The sequence below is a fragment of the Delphinus delphis genome, chromosome 1, assembly GCF_949987515.2.
Source record: "Delphinus delphis chromosome 1, mDelDel1.2, whole genome shotgun sequence".
Lineage (NCBI taxonomy): Eukaryota > Metazoa > Chordata > Mammalia > Artiodactyla > Delphinidae > Delphinus > Delphinus delphis.
The window spans coordinates 170,387,219-170,409,137 of NC_082683.1; the positions used below are offsets into that span (position 1 = coordinate 170,387,219).

General features: G+C 36.9%; 1 protein-coding gene across 1 annotated transcript in view; it reads left to right on the forward strand.

Annotated features, from left to right (window-relative positions):
* The window catches only part of USH2A (usherin), a 779,248-nt gene that overhangs the window by 624,520 nt on the left and 132,809 nt on the right, over positions 1-21,919 (forward strand). Inside the window, exons 58-60 of the mRNA XM_060022310.1 lie at positions 2,824-2,982; positions 4,670-4,832; positions 17,758-18,112. Coding sequence (XP_059878293.1) covers positions 2,824-2,982; positions 4,670-4,832; positions 17,758-18,112 — 677 coding nt within the window. The remainder of the gene's footprint in view (positions 1-2,823; positions 2,983-4,669; positions 4,833-17,757; positions 18,113-21,919) is intronic.

Sequence of the window (21,919 nt, forward strand, 5' to 3'; positions counted from 1 at the left end):
CAGAGTCTCCAACGCTCTCTGTAATCAACCCCCTTCATACAACTCTCAAACTTCGTAATTATAGCAGTCTTGTTGGGAGCAGTAAAAAACATTCCCAGTTTTGTCTTGCAGTTGAGAATTAAGCCTTGAAGAATATCTTCTAAATGAGCTCATTACATGTACTCACTATACCATTAAAGAGAAAATGAATTTACTTAAATTTTGTACATATTAATCTTTGTTGTGATATCTGAAAAAAATAATATAGAATTGTCTATTACCTGACACTAAGCAGAAGCATCGTGGTCCTAGCCAACTTCTCATCCCATGTCTGAGGAAGATTACACATAACAAATTCATTTTAAAGCAATAGTAAGTGACAAAAATTAAATTGTGTTTTGACTGCACCGCGAATAATATCTGTACTTGTTCAACACACTGGTTATGTCTGCATAAACGTTTTCGGCTGGTGTACAGTTCACTCTGAAGTGACGATAGAGTTAAAAAAAACTGAGTAGAGAAAGTTCCCATCACTCACTACACATAAAATTTCCTAGTCTTGTGCTTTTTAGGGAGAAAAATCCACACCCAATTTTTGTGAACAAGGGATAGTGGGATTCTGCTGGTTTTCCCTAGCTTGGGCAGGGGAGTTGTGTATTTCACAAATTTTACAAGTCAAATTGATTTTGGGAAAGAGGGCATGTTTGTCCTTGTCTCCAAAAATACTTGGACAAAAGTCCACAAATGTCCAGGGCATGTGTATCCTGGTTTGGGAAACCTGCTCTTCAGAACTTTAAATATTTACCTATAATTTCATTCCATCAGTGGTCATTCTAATTCCTCCATCACTTTTTTCGCTGTATCTAATCAGTGTCCAAGACCTGTTCTGCCTGTCTATACGTGTTCTCTCAAAATTATCCTTTCACTTTTTCCCCCGATTGTCCTAATCCAAGTCTTTATTATCAAGAGACAGCATAAATATAGAGATAAGCTTTGGTATCAAATGAGCCTGAGTTCAAGTCTGACCACCCCAATTAATCTGTGTGATATCTGCAACAGGTTTCTCCTCTGGCCCTTGGTTTTCTCATTTTAAAAAATGGTAGTGATATTTACCTTACAGTATTGTCCTGTGGTTTCATTCATTCATTCAATCAACATTTGAGCTACCGCTCTGTACTAAAATCTAAGCACTGAAACTACCTTCAAGAGAAGAACAAAGTCCCCAGCTGTATGAAGTTGACATTCTAGTGATGTGAAATGAGATAATGTATGTTGCCTGGCATAAGACAGGAATGTAGTGAAATGCTGTTCTTGTTTTGTTATTGCTACAACCATGCAACCGCTTTCCAACTGGTAACCCTACTTCCTGGCTCACATGTTTTCAATCCATTGTTCACTGATTATATATAAAACCCAAACTTCTTGAAGAAACAAATGATAGAATATACTTGTCACTTGAGCTTGAGAGTGAAGAAGGTAGGGTCTACTCTAAGGGTCTTACTCCAAGGCCTCCAGCATAGGGAAATGGAGAGAGGAAACCAAAGAAGAATAACAGGTTTGGGAGTGGAAAATAGTGTAATTCTTTTTTGGACCTGTTAAGATTGAGGTCTCTGGGAAGGAGGCTGTTCAAAATACAAATCTGGAACACGAGGAAGGGTATAAAGCCAGAGAGAAGAATTTAGGAATCGATGATAGAATAACAGTAAGTTAAGCTGTAAGGACAAAAGCAACAGTTTCATTAGGATGCTCTAAATTTAAAATTAAAATTCTCAGCCTGGGTTGCCAAATTCAGCACCATCTAGCACCTTTCCAAAGGAAATGATTGATGAGTCCTTCTGGTGAAGATCCTTGGTTTCATCTATCCTACACAAAATACTGAACACCTCTGGTATTTGCTAGGTCTTCTGCCCCTCATACATTGGAGCTGTAGCTACAAAAAGCAAAACCACATTTCATTCTTTAGACCTCATTCTTTAGTCCTGTGCTGTAGATTTCCTTGTTTCTGTAGCAAAGAAACTTACTTAAGCATTACAAAGGTAAGTAAGGAAGCCCACATGTTAGAAGCTGTCAGATCAATGAGAAACTTTAGTGGGCCTAAAGTTTCAATATATTCTTCATTCAAGGCTTATAATCTCTCCTTAAGAAAGTGTGTGTGTTGTTCATGGCCAAATAAAACTTACAGGCACTTAATTCTATGAATAGATTGTAAAGAGGCTAAACTGACAGGACCTTCTTTCTTTAGGAGGCATTGTGAAAAATGACAGCTTTTGAACCCAAACTTCATATACACTTAGGTCCGTAAGTCTCACTGACAGAGTAGACTGTCCTGACTCAATAATTAATGCACTGGGAATTCTCTAGGTAGACTATGATTTGGATACTTTATGGGCTATTATGTCAGGGATCCGTGTCAGATGAGATACATACACAATGCCTACAGAAAAATTACTGTCACAAGCAAAACTGGTGGGGTTTTTTATGTACTTTAAGAGTAAGTAAGCCTAGGAAAAATATATGCCCATTTCTAATTGCCTTGTATTTATTTGCCTTGAAATATGCTTCCGTTTTTATTTGCCCGTAGAGTATATCTTTGAAGAGAATTATTGTATTTCATTTGTTTTCAAAAATGGGTGATAAACATTTCTTAGTTTTGGAATAGGCATTCTAATATTTTCCAACTTAAGTTTCATGCAGTTATTAATCACTATATTAAGCAATAGTACACATTTAAGTTTAAAATTTTGAAACATACATTTTTCTTAAAAGAGGAACATTTTTTAAAAAAAAGAGGAACATTTGTTGACCAAACAGACATACATGTTTTTATTCTCTCTCTCTTTAAAGGGATCCTCACCCCCAAAATACCTGTGGAGTACAATGTCTTACTCAACGCTGGAAGTGTAGCACCTCTGATCTTCTCTGCTGGTCATCATCAGTCCATCCTTCTGGAAAATTTGACTCCATCCACACAGTATGAGACAAGGATACAAGCATGTCAAAATGGTGAAAGTCTTTCAGCCACTCGTCCAGGGTTTTTTTTATTTAAAAGTATTTTATTTAAAAATAAATTCCTTAAAAAGGAAGAGATTCTCAATTCAAATACAAAGACTAACATTTCATTTCTTATTGGTACTGGACTGTCTACCCAGACAAATCAGAGCCTGGCATTGAGTGAAGCATTATGCATTTCTGCACATTAAATCATGAATATTTAAATATAGGAAAATGGTGGTTTTGCAAAGTCTTGTTTTTTGTTGTTGTTGTTGGTTTTTGCGGTACGCTGGCCTCTCACTGTTGTGGCCTCTCCCGTTGCGGAGCACAGGCTCCGGATGCGCAGGCTCAGCGGCCATGGCTCACGGGCCCAGCCGCTCTGCGGCATGCGGTATATTCCCAGACCAGGGCACGAACCCGCATCCCCTGCATTGGCAGGCGGACTCTCAACCACTGTGCCACCAGGGAAGCCCCAAAGTCTTGTTTTATAAGGCCCTTTAAAAGAAAAGCACCTAGAGCACATACAATAATCATTGGTAATATAAAACAAAATAGGCATTACAAAAATCTCATAGGAAATGTACTCACCTTGGTTCTATTTCAGTTTTATTTAGGGGTGGGAGAGTAGGAAGGGAGACATTATTTAGAAGTTGAGTTACACTCAAATGAATCAACATATTTTACAGTGCTTCCCTGATACCTGTCTCGTGTACCTAACCTGTCACCTTGAGTGTCATGGCTTAGGCTAGTGGTCAATGAAGTCGTCATCTATCTGTGTGGTCTTAAGGAAGAGCCTCTCTCACTTCCTAGATACCTCCAGGTGTTATATAATATGTAACACCCAACTGCTAAGAGAGAAGAAGTATAACTCAAAACAAGTTGCTTCACCTTAGATTAAAGAAATTTACCAACCTTATACTCAACATGAAACTCCTGTCCTTAGGAACTTCTGTTTCCAAATGAGTACTATTTCCCGTAGAGTTGGTTAGGACTAGGGGGTCTGCGATTTTCCTATGCTTCATCTCTGAAATTGAGTCAGTTTGCCCACTTGTCTCTACAAACCAGACTCAGACATTTTGTGTGAAGAGTATTGCTTTACCTGATCCACTCTTCAGCTAATCCACATGGAAATAGCTTTAAATTAAGGTTTTCTTGATTTAAATGCAAAAATCAACTTCTGCCTCTCTGTGTCCCTAAAGCTATGCTGTGAAGAAACAATATCCTTGAAATTCATTGTTTGACTTTTGTGTGTTGAGGGAACAATCATTATTTTTAAATATTAGCAAAAATAAGATACTATTAAGAGCATACATGATGTTCAGGTCACATATACAGTTACGAAATTGAAGCACATTTTCACTTTCTGGCTAGAATAACTGCAGTAAATTAGAGAAACCTCAGTTCAGACAAGCATAAGCTTTATTGTCTATGCCTGTGTAAAAAATGTGGTTAATTAATGGATTTCCCAAATCCATTTCCCAAATCCCAAATTAATGGATTTCCCAAAAGTGATTCCTTATTTAAATGTTCAAATCCTGAAGAGATTTAAATACTAGTCTAAAGTATGTTTACAAAATTTGTGTGTATACTAAATTTCAGATAAAATGATTGTCATGATATTCGTACCCTTCTATATGTACATATAATTCTTTTCGCTGCTTGACAAGTTATTAAAGTCTTGGGTTTCTTTTTTTTCAAGGAGGTTGTGGAGTTAGCAGTAGGATATTTGTCAAAACAGCTGAAGGATTCCCCATGGATCTAAATTCTCCTGTTCTTAAGGCACTGGGATCAGCTTGCATAATGGTTAAATGGACGCCACCTAAAAAACCAAATGGAGTCATCATCAACTACTTTATTCACAGGTAACATTGACTATTACTGTTATTGTTGATTATTTAAGAATGTGTACTATTCCAGGACTGTAGAATCAAATACATTTTCTATTTCCATAAGAGAATTGATGGGAATTCATGTGTTTTGAAGCACCTACTAGAAACTAAAATTGGTATTGGAAACTTCTACACATTATCCAAGGAAAAAAGCCACAACTACCATGTAACATTTTTGTTTGAGCCCTCTTTGAAAGATGAGACCTCATAGCCCAAGAAGCCTTACCTTTGATAGAAGGGTAGAGCTGTCCTCTGGAGGTTCATTGACCAAGAGACATACTCATTCCAGAGGAAGAACCAGGTCTAGGACAAAAATTCTAATTATATCTCACCACCTAGTATGTGGAGATTGGAAAGGCTTTTTCTCATCCTTAAAAGATGACACTTTTCACTTTGCAGTTCCCCTTCTGTTTTGAGGTTTCCACTCACCTGGCTAGATGGTGTTAATGCAGCTTCTTTTCACCATGATACAGAGTTAATTAAGTGTAACCACCTAAAAGGAAGAAAAGAGAGAAGGGAGGGGAAGAGAAGGAGAAAAAGTGAGGAGAGTGAGAGTGAGAATGAGAGGGGGAGAAAGAAAGAAAGAGAGAGAGAGAGAGATGGTGGTTCCATGGGCATTTTGGTTTGAAGGGTATTGTGCTACTTGATCCAGTTTTCATTTGATCAGCATGGACATAGTTTTAAATTAATGTTTTCTTCAAATATATAATGAGGAGAAAGAGGAAAGAGAGAAAGAGACAGACAGGGAGAGATGGAGGGAGAGGGAGGAAGAGAGAGAGCAAGAAAGGAGAAAGTAAAACAAAAACAGAGGAAAGGGACCAGAGAACCTCTCAACTGAGAGTTTGCTATTCAGGCTGTTATAACAGAAATACCATAAATTGTGTGGTTTATAAACAACAAACATTAATTTCTCACAGTTCTGGATTCTGAGAAGTCCAAGATCAAGGTGCTGGCAGATTTACTGTATGGTGAGGGCCCACTTCCTGGCTCACAGATGGCCATCTTCTCACTGTGTCCTCACATGGCAGAAGCAGCAGGGGCCGTGTGGGGTCTCTTTTATAAGGGCACTAATCCCATTCATGAGGGCCCCACCCTCATGACCTAATCACCTCCTAAAGGCCCCACCTCCTAATACCATCCCCTTGGAAGTTAGGATTTCATCATATGAATTTGGGGGAAACACAATCGTTCAGATCATAGCACTGAGATGGAAAAGACACTTTCTAAGAAAGACACCGGCAGACAAAAAATTTGCAGCTGAAAACCCCATTCCAAAAGCCATCTATTTAAATCAGGCATACAAAGCCCAACACATTTTTTTCTCAGATCCTCATCCCACTTCAGCATCCTTTGTTAGTCTCTCCTGCAGCTTCATGTCTTCCCTTGTTTAGTCCTACACCCTGGACACATCGTGAAACTTAGTTTAGGCTCGTCTTACAACTTCAGATATTGAAACCCTTTCATTCAGACCAATCTTCAGCTATGGGAATGTAAGGAAAATTATGAAGGGAGAAAGTATTACTGCATTTCTGGTTTTGTAAATCACATTGCCATAAATGAGCAAGCCAAATGTTTTCTTCTCAGCAAACATTAATTTGAAGAATAATATTTCTGATTCAAATACACATGAACATGTAAAAATGGCTAATGTGAATTTACATTTTACATTAAACACATTAGTGCAGCCTTTACAATGCCCATCTTTGGAATAGTTTTCTTTCATCTACTCAATGCTAATTGTATGAGAAAAGCACATCAAATTCCTATTCTGAATAAAGGGAAATAAAGTATCTGTTATAGACCAGGAAGAGGCTTCTCTCTGTTGGTTTTGTAAATAATGCTCATGATTACAGTGACTATTCCATGGCAGCTATAGAGAGGGAAAACAAGAAATATAATGCAGAAAGCCCGCTTCAATGAAAAATACTGTAAATTGAATTTGACAGCATTTGATGGCATTTGATTATTCTAGTCACAGCCAAACAATGATATAAAGAGTAATATGAAACAGAATGTGTTACTGCCTAGCAGACTCAAAAGCAATAAACCTTCCTCCAGTGTGACACAATCATTTCACAATCATAATTGTAGCCTGTTTGATACCTCTGAGTACAGGAGAAGGGCACTGACTGACATAGATACATTTTGTTTTTTATTTAAAGTGAAATGAAAATGGTGCGCTGGGGCTCCAGATACAATCGTTATATTCACCTACATAGGCATGAATCACTTGGCAGTTATTTCAGCTGAAGTTTAAATGTGCTTAGACAACAACAATATCAAATTTTTCTTAGATAGCTGCAAAAAAAAAAAATCAGGAATTTGTAAGGACAGAAATAGAATGTAGACACAGAGTTCTTTTTCATTCTGGGACTCCATAGAGCCCCGCGTATAGTTATAGACACAAGCCTACGGTATTTCTGGGGAGGTTAGGGCATGTAATTTCTGTTTCATCATTTGCCTCCTCTTTCTTCTATCGCCACCAAAGGAAATCCATTTAGCTCAAATCAAAGACGGGGTTTGACCTATGCAGATATTTTCATTAAATTGCGGGAAGCCAACTTGCCAATCCCATCTTGAAGATGTTCGTCTCTGCTCTCTCCAAGCCCCCAAATCATTTCCCCTCAGTAATTCCCATCTATTGTTTAAATGTTGCCTCTAGATAGCATCCTGTTAAAAAGGATCTGCCCTAATAAACAGGTAAGATGTTTATGACTTTAGAAAACAAAACAAAAAATAAGCTAGTAAGGACAAGACTATTCATGTGATTGCTTCTGGTTAGTTCACCTGTTAACATGATCTTTTATTTAGGCTACTTTGTTGACCAATGTGAGTTACAAAAGAGATTTCCTACAATAGGGACAACCTTTATGTTGGCGTTTTGCAACCTGTTTACTGATAGGGCATACATAAGGCCATCTTGGGCATCTGCTTTCTTCTCATAGCAAGTTTGGCTTGTATAATAAAGATTCTTCAGTATTTCCCCTTTATTTTATATCTGTAATCTTGTAAATGGCAAAATCCACCCACAGAATCCAACTTCCATCTACAAAATCCACCAAACTCTTTTTCTTAAGACTTTACAAAATACGTAATAAAATGATCTCCCACTAGGAGATTCCATTTTAAGAGAGACAAAAATGCATGGGGTTTTATTTTCAAAAGCAGGCTCTAAATAAAGAAAAAGATTGGATCAATGTTCAGTAAAAGACAAAAATATATTAAAACACCTTCTAAATGCCGTAAAAGTAAAAATAAGTGATGAACCTTCCAAATATTCAAATAACTAAACATTCAGAAAAACTGAGTATGGTTTTGAAGGATAAAATCTGAGACAGTTTGAATGGATGGATGATATGGAAGAACATTCCAAGCAGGGTACCATAAATAATATTTTTTTAGAATGAATAATTAAGCTGATTGAGTAAACTAAGAAAAAAGGGCATTGATTCAAAGGTGAAGGAATTTTTATGCAATCAGTTTGTACTATGTGGAAAGACAGTATGGATGTGAAGATGGATGGATAGATAGATAGATAGATAGATAGATAGGTACAGATAGATAGATGGATAATAGATGACAGATAATATTCATATCTACTATAAGATCTGAGCCCTATTACCAAGGACTTTTACTATAGTAGGAGATGTAAGTCAAACTAAGCAAACAAAACAATGAGCAATATAATGTGAGAAATATAAATATTTACCAAAATATTTACAGGAGACAGGGACTCTTTCTGTCTGGAATATTTATGGAAGACTTCCATGGATGAAGTTGATGTCATTGAAACTTGGCCTTACAAAATAAAAATTTAATGACTGTTTAAATTAGAAATAATGTTTTTAAAAAAACTTTTTAACAGTACAGAATATTACAAAGGTTATGCATCCCTTTTTTATGACTTACCCATGTATATAGTTCCCATTGATAGACATAACTACTATTAATTTTAATATATGTAACATTGATGTTTTCTATTTATAGTTTCCCTTACATAAGGAATTGTTCAAATTTTCTTTGACCATTTGGACACACACACACACATACACACACAGCCCCCTCATTTCTTTTAATGACTCAACAATATTTTATTATATGGATGTGTATCATGTATTATTTAACCAGTCTCCTATTGTTGGCAAAATCAGTGATTTCTAAGTTTTCATTACAAAAGCAATTCTCCAAAAAAATCTTTACAATAAACATATGGAAGATTATTCTTAGTACTAGAAGTGCAGGATCCAATTTTGTGCATTTTAAATTTTGGAGATTGCTAAATTGTCTTCTAAAAATGGTATATGAGAATTTCTAATTCTGAAAACTCTAATCAATACTGGGACCAAACAATCTTTCAAATCTTTGCTAGTTCAGTATTTTATAAATTTATTTATTTGTTTGTTTATTTATTTATGGCTGCGTTGGGTCTTCGTTGCTGCTCACAGGCTTTCTCTGGTTGTGGCGAGCGGGGGCTGCTCTTCATTGCGGTGCATGGGCTTCTCATTGCGGTGGCTTCCCTTGTTGTGGAGCACGGGCTCTAGGCATGCGGGCTTCAGTAGTTGTGGCTTGCGGGCTCTAGAGTGCAGGCTTCAGTAGTTGTGGCACACGGGCTTAGTTGCTCCGCGGCATGTGGGATCTTCCCAGACCAGGGATTGAACCTGTGTTCCCTGCATTGGCAGGAGGATTCTTAACCACTGCGCCACCAGGGAAGCCCTAGTATTTTAAATGGCATATTATTGTTGTTTTAATTAAAATTTTGGTCATTATAAGTCAGGCTGTTCATTTATTTATTTCTAATATATATTTGTGTGTGTATAGTATATATCTTTAGACTATTTTCTTTTAGATTGTTTCTTGTTAATTTATCCTTTTTACATATTATGGAAATTCTTTTAGTGATCATATTAAACATAACACATCAATTATTTCTTCCAGCACTTTTCTGGCTCTACTCCTTATATCTAAATATAGATTGGATTTTGTTTTTTGTTTTCTTGAAGTATAATTAACACATTATTATTAGTTTCAAGTGTACAGCATAATGATTCAATATTTGTATACACTTCAAAATGATCACCACAATAAGTCTAGTTACCATCTGTCACCATATACAGTTACAAAATTTTTTCTTTATGATGACAACTATTTTTTTACTTTCTTAGCAACTTTCAAATTTGCAACATAATATTACTGGCCCTAGTCACCATGCTGTACATTACACACTTATTTCTTTTATATCTAGAAATTTGTACCTCTTTTCCCATTCTGCCCATCCCTCAAAGCCCTCCCCTCTTTTAGCCACCAGTCTATTCCATGTATCTGTGAGTCTGGTTTTGTTTTCTTTTTTTCATTTGTTTTGTTTTTTAGATTTCATATGTGAGTGAAATCCTATGGTATTTGTCTTTCTCTGACTTATTTCACTTATCATAATACCCTCAAGGTCCATTCATGTTGTCATAAATCGCAAATTTTTATTCTTTTTTATGGCTGAGTAGTACTCCTTATATATATACCACATCTTCTTTATCCATTCATCCATAGATGGACACTTAGGTTACTTCCATATCTTGGCTATTGTAAAAAATGCTACAATGAACATAGGGATACATATATCTTTTCAAATTAGTGTTTTCATATTTTTTTGTATAAATACCCAGAAGTGGAATTGCTGACTTTCTATTTTTAATTTTTTGAGGACCCTCCATACTGTTTTCCACTGTGTCTGTACCAATATATGTTTCTATCACCAGTGCACAAGGTTTCCCTTTTCTCCACATCCTCACCAACATTTGTTATTTCTTGTCCTTTTGATAATAGCCATTCTGACAGGTGTGAGATGATATATCATTGTGGTTTTGACTTGCATTTCACTGGTGATTAGTAATGTCGAGCATCTTTTCATGTGCCTGTTGGCCATCTGTATGTCTTCTTTGTAAAAAATGTGTATTCAGACCCTCTGCCATTTTTTAATTGGATTGTTTGTTTTTCTGTTGTTGATCTGTATGAGTTCTTTATATATTTTGGATATTTATTCCTTATCAGATATATGACTTGAAAATATCTTCTCCCATTCAGTAGGTTGACTTTTTATTTTATTGATGGTTTCCTTCCTTTTTAGTTTAATTTAGTCCCATTTGTTTATTTTTGCTTTTGTTGCCATTGCTTTTGGAGTTAGATCCAAAAAGCTATTGCCAAGAGCAATGTCCAGGAGCTCACTGCCTAACGTTTCTTCCAGGAGTTTTATGGTTTCTGATCTTACATTAATAGACTGATTTTGTTTTAAGGAATGAGACAGGAAATCTAGACATTTGTGGGGTTTTTTCTCAGAAAAATTAACTTTTAATAATCGGAATTCAGTCCTTAATTATACTTATATAAAATAACATGGAGAAAATTTACCTTCAATAGACTCATGCATTTACCTCAAATAGAATATCATTCAGTGAACTTCTAACAAGTGTATTTCAGGATGAAAGAGAGTAAGTTTAGAAGGAAGATCTGAGATGGAGGAAAGAATAGTGAACACTGAATCAATTTGTTCAATGAATATATAAATATTTAAAGCCTTTACAAAGTAATTTTTTAAAATAATGGCTAAGTTGCAAAGTTTTTAAAAAGCAGGAGTAAAAGTGTTGTACAAAAATAATTTGAAGACCCCATCTATCTGTAAGAGTGGTTAGGCAGAGCTAGAAACCTCCCAGGAAACCTTGCTTTTCCAACTGTGCAGGCTTAAGCTTCTCTGGCTGATGTGACAAGGACTCTACAGGTTGCAACCAAAAGCTCTCTTGATTGGTGAATGTACTTCCCAAACACTCTCACTTCATGTCTCTTTTTGTATCAATTAGGCATTCGTTATTTTTTTTTAAGCTATCTAGTTTGTCAACATTATTTTACAATTTACTGATTTGAAAGGCCACCCATACAAAATTCCCGTGTGTCGTCTCATCCATTGCAGGACTTTGTATTCTGTTTCCTTTGTGGTAGATAAAATATTAGTAAGCAAAGACTGATGGCAAAGACATCGCAGGTGAATAAAATGACTGGAATAAGCAAAATTCCCAACACCGAAGGCATAGGGTTCCGTGCTCAGGCTTGGCTGGAGACTTTGTTATTTGTAGGGAGAATTTAGAAGGTCGGCTTGACAGTAGATTTTGGAAGACTTTAAATACTAGGCTGAGGAGTTCAGGGTTTTGATTTGGAAACAATGAGAGCCATTAAAGATTTGGAGTAAAATAGAGAAGCAGTGTGACAGAATGGACAAAGCATGGCATTTGTAGTCAGAAGATATGGCTTCCAGGTCCTGGGTCTGCCACTTACAAGTTATGTGACCTTGGGCAAGTCACTATGTTCCCTAAGCTTTCACTTCTATGTAAGTTAGGCTGATAAACATAGAAAATAATTAACCTCTAGAATTTCATAGGAATTAAATGAAATCATGTATGTGAAAGTACTGTGTTAAACATAAAGCACAATAAAAAATAGAAAGTTATCCAAGATGGACCACCCACAGCCATGCTTGGGGAAGACAAATCTGGCAGTTATGTATGTATATTTAAGGACAAGGAAAGAGGTTCATGATAATAAAAGAAGCAGATTGCACGACAGTACACCTAGTATGATTCTGTTTTTCTTTAAATACATGGAATTTTTTTTACATTTATATGTGCACGAAAAATGTCTGGAATGTTAAACACCAAAAGAAAGTTAACGGTGCTTATCTCAGAGATAGGTTATGGATGATTCTTGTGTTTTTGCTCATCTTTATTTTCTAATTACTTTTTACAATCAATATGTAATATGGTGTGATAAAGACAAAATGATAAATTCAGTGAGTCCAGATGCAAATCTATCATTACCCTCTTTACAATTTTCCTATTTCCCTCTTTCTGTGAACATCATCCTCATTTTCTGTAGCAATCAAGGTCTGCTAGGAAAGAGAAACCACACCAGTTATTTTATTTTATTTATTTATTTGTTTATTTTTTTTGCGGTACGCGGGCCTCTCACTGTTGTGGCCTCTCCCATTGCGGAGCACAGGCTCCGGACGCGCAGGCTCAGTGGCCATGGCTCATGGGCCCAGACGCTCCGCGGCATGTGGGATCTACCCGGACCGGGGCACGAACCCGTGTCCCCTGCATCGGCAGGCGGACTCTCAACTACTGCACCACCAGGGAAGCCCCACACCAGTTATTTTAATAGAAAGAATTTAATATAAATAATTACTACCTGATTGTAGATTTGTTAACTAGGTAACTGAAAGGATGAAAGAGAACTCGAGGATATCATAGAGGTGGCAACTGCAGGAAAGAGCTAATACCCTTAGGACTGAGGCAACAAAGAGAAACGGCTTGAATTATTAAAACTTAGAAACTTAGAGGGGAGCACCTGTGATGCTGGAACCCAGACATCCAAGGAGGGGGCACCTGTCAGCTGGTGCAGGTGTCTGTAGGAGGAGGCATGAGATGAAGCTGGATTTCCAAGTGTTGGAAAAATGTCATATTTGAATCATCTGCTCCTAAGGGAGAAGGATCTACTGCTTACAAGGTGAAGAATCCTTGCTGCAGAGAAGCTCGTGTAATCAGCAAGCAAACAGGAAGCAAATAGGAAGGAGCCCCTTCCCTTTTCCTTTCAGTTCTCTAATCACCCTCTGGCGCCCCCTATTGGCAGATCCCAATATAGAATCAGCTAGTAAAGCAGGAATGTAGCGGGCAGAGTCCCAGCCCCACTGTCATAAAGCCAAATATAGAAGGGTAGGTTTAGAGCTGAGAGACAATAACTTAATAATGAGAACATTTTTGTGGTTCTTGTTGGAACCAAAATCTTGGATTATTCTTGTCAACCAGTCAGTCATCCAGTCATTGCTTCAAAAATAAGATGCAGTCTGACTTCACGGAACTTGTAGTATAGTAGGAGAGATATAAAAAAGAAAAGTCTATTACAATACACTGTGACAAGTGAGTCCATAAAGAAAAGACTAAGCACATAGAAGGATATTGTAACCCTATTTGAGAGAGAAGCAAGGGAAAGACTTTCTATTGGATTTTGACCAGAATGTAAAATGGGAATAGAAATCTCAGAAGGTGAATCTGCAGTGGTCAGCACAGGCCAGTTCTATGGCGAATCACTGAAGAGTTTTAAATGCAATTAAGTCCTAAAATTTTTGAAGGGTATTTGAATCTCTTTCCTCAACACCAGAACAGCCACCCACTCAGGAAAGCTGGATGATTCAACCTTCCCAAAGCATTTTTTAAATCACCCATGTTTCCATTTCCTCTACCATCGACCTAGTTCAGGATCCACATTTATTCTCATGTGGACTGTTGAGATGACCTTTTCACTGTGTGACTACTGTCACTCCCTGTTCAATGCAGCCTTTACGCAACTGCTGGATTTGTCTTCCCAAATACAGGCTTTGGACATCGTTTCTTTTTTTTAGTTGAAGTATAGTTGATTAATGATTTTATGTTAGTTTCCAGTGTACAGCAAAGCAATTCATTTATATATATATATATATATATATATATATATATATATATATATATATATATATATAAGTGTGTATCTGTTTATCCCAAACTCCTAATTTATCCCTCCCCCAACCTTTCCTCTTTGGTAACCATTAGTTTTCTGTGTCAGTGAGTCTGTTTCTGTTTGTAAATAAATTCATTTGTGTCATGTTTTAGATTCCACATATAAGTGATGTCACAGAGTATTTGTCTTTCTTTCTGACTTACTTCGCTTGGTATGATAATCTCTAGGTCCATCCATGTTGCTGCAAATAGCATCATTTCATTCTTGTTTATGGCTGAGTAATATTCCATTGCATATATGTACCACATCTTCTTTAACCATTCATCTGTCACTGGACATTTAGGTTGCTTCCCTGTCTTGGCTATTGTAAATAGGGCTGCAGTGAACATTGGAGTGCATGTATCTTTTCGAATTAGAGTTTTCATCTTTTCCAGATATATGCCCAGGAGTGGGATTGCTGGATCCTATGGTAGCTCTATTTTAGTTTTTTAAGGAACCTCCATACTGTCCTCCATAGTGGCTGTACCAATTTACATTCCAACCAACAGTGTAGGAGGGTTCCCTTTTCTCCACACCCTCTTACAGCTTTGGACATCATTTCTATGATAACTTCCTTTGTATTGTGTATTACATTTGACCCAGTAATTTTCACATGCATTACTTGATTTAATTCTTACCAAAATTCTAGACATTATACCCTATAAGATCATTGACTCCAGTTTACAAAGTGAAATGAACACTAGAGAACACAGGTGAGTTTGCCCAAGGTCATTTAATGATGTGTCAAGGCCAAGGCTTACAATCCATCTCCTCTGACTACAGGTGTTTCTGGCTATTTATTTAAATTAAGAATATTCTTAATATTCTTCATAAGGTAAGGTTGGCAGTTTCATAATGTTAAATTGTTATGGGAAATACACTGAATTATAGGATTTTGTTTTAATTACTTTTGAAGATAAGCACTGAGAACTTCTGGCATTCCAAGAGAGCAGGGAGTTCTTTAAAAGGTTATACCACATGAAAACAACAGAAGTATGAATGCCCTTTAAAATATATAGTTCCTAGTTTAATAATTATTTTTGTTTTCTTCGTAAGTGTTAAGCAACATTAAATTAACTCCAGTTGGAAAAGTGCATTATTGAAGTAGCTCCCCAATGAACTTAAGTATAGAAGAACTAATCATTTGACTCTTCAGAGAGAACTGAAAATGTGATTTCCCTAAACATAGACTGTTCAGGAGGAAGCACTTCCAGTTAAACACAGTTGAAGCCTCCATCTTAAATAAATTAGGAGTAATTGTCATCTACTCAACATCTTCTGTTCAAAGTTCATTTAGACATAAAAATGTTCTTTTTTGTTGTTGTTGTTGTTAATACCACAAATGGACTGTTTACCTCACTGTAATATTAATTAAATATTCAGTTGTGATAAGAAATACTTAACCCAGCTGCATCCTTTAACTGTTTTGGTGGATAAACTTGGGGCTAACATAATACTTAATCTCTTACATAGTATAGATTTTTAAAATTCACACTCTGAGGCAATTTTTTAAAGAATTGTCAGTTGTGTGTGTGTATGTGTGTTTTTATGTTTTTTTCTTCTTGTTTTGTTTTTTTTTCTTTTTCTTTTTTTAATAGAACGTCAGTTTTATGACAACCATGGCTACACCTCAATGTGGGAATTCATGAGAATTTAATAAAGCTCATTGACTTGTCATAGAAAGTTTGAAGCCAGACAAAATAGAAAGTTTTATTTACCCATAGAAGTTCATATGTTTGCCTGCTATATTATGTTCCCAGCAAACACCTTTTAAAAAACTGACTGAGAGGAATACTTGGCTGTGAGCCCCGTGGTCCTCATTAGAGTGGATCCCTCCCAGTGACACATCTGGTACCTGGTATCTGCAGCAGGTACAAAGGCCAAACCCTGCAAACCTACACGGAGTGCAGAGTCTGGCCCAGGCATGGTAGCAAGGAATAATGTGGTGGGTGGACTAACCATAATTGCAAGTCACAGGGAGTATCTGTGAAGCCTCCACAGCCTCCAGCAGGTAGACTGTCATTGCTCATACCTGGGTCATAGTGACTTATCAACTTGAGGATCATCAAATTCCCAAAGCCAAAGATTTTAAATAGCCTGACTTTTCGTGAAAGGTACTGTCATTGACTTTGTCTTAATAACCCTTTCCGTTTTGATGGTTAATCTGATGTGGCAGCATGTGAATATGCCAGCATCTGAAGAGTGTGTTAATTAAATACTCCTAACAGCCTGGAAAATACTGATTTATTCATCACTCTCTTCTCAACTAGAGATGAAGCTGAAAGAGGAAAGGGTCATCCCTTGGGTACATTCTTCCCCAACCTAGAATACTTACCCTTGTAGAAAAGTAGAGTTGATAGAGACGAGGCAAAGATGCAGAAAAGCCATGGAATTATATGCCTTTTGGCCATTCACTCAAAAAAAAATTTTGACTGGAATTTTGATGTTAGTAGATGCAAACTATTATATATAGAATAGATAAGCAACAAGGTCCTACTGTATGACACAGGGAACTATATTCAATAACCTCAGATAAACCATAATAGAAATGAATATACAAAAGGATGTATCTACATGTATAACTGAATCACTTTGCTGTACACCAGAGGCTAATACAACATTGTAAATCAACTATACTTCAATTAAAAGAAAAACTATTAAACCTACTGGGCTTAGATGTTGAGAACACAGAAAGAGACCAACCAGGATTCCTCAGGAACTTCCAATTCTGGTCAGGTCTGCATCATGATTTTACACCCAGATGAGCAAATATCTGTTCCAAATGAAATATTAGCTATCTGGGGTCATTCCAGCAACTGACAATTCCATTTGTCTTACTTAGATGTTTAATGCTCTATATGTTAAGTGCCAAAAGAGTTTGCATGGGACTTGTGGGGGAGGTTTGCGGGGGGGAAGGGGAGGAGTGAAGTATAGTTGATTTACAATATTGTGTTAGTGTCAAGTATACAGCAAAATGATTCAGTTACTTTCTCTGTGTGACTTACTTCATGGGCCCTAGTTTTAACATCAATAAAATCTAAAGATGGACCTAAACAATCACCTTCTCAGGTAGTTGAAAGAATTTTTTGAGCATACTCTGCGTTTTACTAGGTTTTGGAGAAGCCATAGGAAATAAATTTGACTTTTACCCTTTAAAGAGCTCTAAAGCAAATTCCTGTTATTAGACTTAACATGTTCATTTCATTAATGGGACTGTTGAAAAATTGAGTTTGTAAAAATTTCTTCTAAAAAGCAATTCCTTACTCTGTCTACAAACCTTCTTTTGAAGTGTGCCGTGTCACTGATTGTTTTGCTGGTTTCCTTCCAGACGTCCTGCTGGCCTTGAAGAGGAATCCCTTTTGTTTGTCTGGTCAGAAGGAGCCCTTGAATTTATTGACAATGCAGATACTTTGAGGCCTTTCACGCTCTATGAATATCGGGTCAGAGCCCGTAACTCCAGGGGCACTGTGGAGAGTCTGTGGTCATCAGCACGGACTCTAGAAGCCCCACCTCAAGATTTGCCAGCGCCCTGGGCTCAAGCCACTGGTGCTCATTCAGTTCTACTGAACTGGACGAAGCCAGAATCTCCCAATGGCATTATCTCCCAGTACCGTGTGGTCTACCAAGAGAGAACCGATGACCCGACGTTGAACTTCTCTGTTGTGCACGCTTTCACCGTGACGGTAAGAACTTCAGAAAAAAAGTATAACAGATACTTAGATTATCTGGTTAATATGTTGACATTAATTTTCTTATCTGCCTTGTCATTTTTCTTCACTTGGGGCTTAAACATATATATGAAAATGGTTAAGTGCAAAAAGTGCAACGTAGCCATGGACTAAGTATAAGAGATATTGGAGACCAGTTTTCAAACCACGGTTAATTTGTGGTAGACCTGTGGTAATTCTAGGTAGACCTGTCTAGGTACGCAGAGTTATACATATACATCACATGCACTATAACTTAGTGGTAATTTTTCAGGGTTGGCCTCCTCTGGCCCATAACACAACTTAATTCAGTCTACCTTGTATCTCCTGAGAGCTTTCTTTACCCCTGGCATAGCCTGACATTCTATGGGAGATACAAAAATAGGATGATCCTTATCTTGGGGAGCTTTCTCTGTTATAATACTGCAGAGATGAGAACTGAACATAAAAAGGTAAGAGTAGTAGTGGGTTACAGCCCATAATATCCACCACACTGGGATTCAGGTCCCAAACCCTACCACCTACCAGCTGCAAACCACAATACAAGTGAGAATATCATACACCAAAAGTGTTAGGCAAGAAATGCTCTGGAAAGTGTGTAAATGTGACGTAATTTGTGTAAAACATTCTGGAATATTGTAAATAGAGAGAGGAGACATATTGGGACAAGGGAATACTCTGCAACTTACCCATAAAGCAACGTGTAGGGAGAGGGGGTACCTTTACTTTTTACTTCATATGATTCTTTAGTTTTGACTTTTTCCAGTGACGGTTTATTCCATTATTTTATTTAAAAATATTTTTTAAAAATCTTAGTGAAGATCTGTGAAACACAAAATTAACCAAGTTATGTCTGAGAGATATTACTTGGCTGCCCTGACTCTCCCCAGCATTGAGAAAAATGACTGGCAGATAGCACATATTAACAGAAAAAGAAAAGAGAAGAAAAGAAAGAAATGCTCTGGGAGATCAGCAGGAAACCCTCAGATTTCCTTCACAGAGATGAAACATTGTGGTCTTGGGAGTCAAATACATAGGGTTTTCAAAACGTGCCAAGACCTTGCTAAGTGTGAAACCCCTCATAAGTAAGAAAGAATAGACATCGTAAAGTACCATTGTCAAAGACCAGACCATTTTCTATGCTTCCAGTTTTGGCAGCCCACTTTATATGAAGGTTATCTTATAGAGTATAACATCTATCAAAATGTTTAAATAAGATGAGGCAAACATATTTTCATGAAACTCCAGAAGAATCTTCGTAAATGAATGAAGTACAATATTTTCTCACCGTCCTATGTTCAAATTTCTCATAGAATTAAGAAATAAGCAGTGTGTAAATTAAAGAAATCTTCATTTTTTAAAATTTAATCTTTATTTTATATTGGGAGTATAGTTGATTTACAATGTTGTGTTAGTTTCACAGGTACGGCAAAGTGATTCAGTTGTACACATACATATATCCACTCTTTTTCAGATTCTTTTCCCATATAGGTCATTACAGAATATTGAGTAGAGTTCCCTGTCCTATACAGTAGGTCCTTGTTGATTATCTATTTTATATATAATAGTGTGTATATGTTAATCCCAAACTCCTAATTTATCCCTGCCCCCCACCTTTCCCCTTTGGTAACCATAAGTTTGTTTGTGAAGTCTGTGAATCTGTTTCTGTTTTGTAAATAAGTTCATTTGTATCATTTTTTTAGATTCCACATATAACTGATATCATGTGATATTTGTCTTTCTCTGTCTGACTTACTTCACTTAGTATGATAATCTCTAGGTCCATTCATGTTGCTGCAAATGGCATTACTTCATTTTTTAAGGCTGAGTAATATTCCATTATATGTATGTACCACATCTTCTTTATCAATTCATCTGTCACTGGACATTTAGGTTCTGTGTCTTGGCTATTGTAAATAGGGCTGCAGTGAACATTGGGGTGCATGTATCTTTTCGAATTATGGTTTTCTCTGGATAAATGTCCAGGAGTGGGACTGCTGGACCATATGGTAGTTCTAGTTTTAGTTTTTTAAGTAACCTCCATACTGTTCTCCATAGTGCTGTACCAATTTACGTTCCCACCAACAGTGTAGGAGGGTTCCCTTTTCTCCACATCCTCTCCAGCATTTATTGGTCATAGAATTTTTAATGATGGCCATTCTGACCAGTGTGATGTGATACCTCATTGTAGTTTTGATTTTCATTTCTCTAATAATTAGTGACGTTGAGCATCTTTTCATATGCTTTTTGACCATCTATATGTCTTCGAAATGTCTATTTAGATCTTCTGCCCTTTTTTTTTTTTTTTTTTTTTTTGAGGTATGTGGGCCTCTCACTGTTGTGGCCTCTCCCATTGTGGAGCACAGGCTCTGGACGCACAAGCTCAATGGCCATGGCTCACGGGCCCAGCCGCTCCGCAGCACGTGGGATCCTTCCAGACCGGGGCACGAACCCGTGTCCCCTGCATCAGCAGGCGGACTCTCAACCTCTGCGCCACCAGGGAAGCCCCCTGCCCATTTTTTGATTGGGTTGTTGGTTTTTTTTTTTTTTTTTGATATAGAGCTGTGTGAGCTGTGTGTATATTTTGGAGATTAATCCCTTGTCGGTCACTTCACTTGCAAATATTTTCTCCCATTCTGTGGGTTGTCTTTTCATCCTGTTTATGGTTTCCTTTGCTGTGCAAAAGCTTTTAAGTTTCATTAGGTCCCGCTTGTTTATTTTTGGTTTTATTTTCATTACTCTAGGAGGTGGGTCCAAAAAGCTTGCTGCAATTTATATCAGAAAGAAATCTTCATTTTATTTAGAATTCAGAATTGGTACTTTATTTTTTTATTTGACATTTAATTATCTTTATATATCAGGGTCTTTCATATTACATATTCTAGTGCCCTCATTATAAGCATCAGAAGCAGTGTTCTTAAGTGCAGAAATTCTTTTTTAGTTGATATGTGATCCATGGGGAAATCTATTACTTCTCACTATATCCCTGGAATTCATGTTCTTAACTTCCACCCTGAAAGAAAAATATTGAAAAATCCTTGACAAGATCTTTCTGAATGAGGCAACTTAATTTAAATATATTTTTATTGAAGGCATCAATGTTGCAATGCTTAAACCTCTGATCTTTCAAAATATGGCTTTCAGAGGTTTCAGCCTAAACGTTCAATCTACCAAAAAGTTCTATGAGAACTCCCTTTTGATATATCCTCTAAGTCATCCCTTCATAGCCAGTTTCATTTTACAACCCAAGACTCAAAGTATCCAGTGAACTCTGTTCTTTATTTAATCTGCTTGGTTCTATTTTTATCACACTAAAAAAAGTTCCTGAAAAAGTGGAAGGCCTATGGCCTCAAGCTTTAAGCTTTACGTGGCCCTTTGTATATAGCCCTCCCCAACATAATTTCCATTTGCCAGCCAAGTATTGCTGTCTTCCTCCATTCTTCTAAAGATTAATCCTTGCACAGCTAAAGAGAAGACCCATAATAATCAAGAAACAATATTTCTGCATTCCATTTTTGAATGTGTATGTGTGTTCAAAGTAGCTCCCCAAAATCCGGATCTTTGGCCCTGAGGGTCCCAAGAGAAGATTTCATTAGGTTGATCAGGAAAAGTCCCATTTGAACTTATTGTTAGCAGTCGAGGACATATTCCACAGAGCAATCGGGCCAGTGTTATGTCGTTCTGGTCACTAGGCCAAGTTTCCAGAGCAGGAGGCCACTATGACTCTTTATAGACTGACATCTTTGAAAGAAATAATCAGGAAAATAAGCTGTTGTCTTTGAG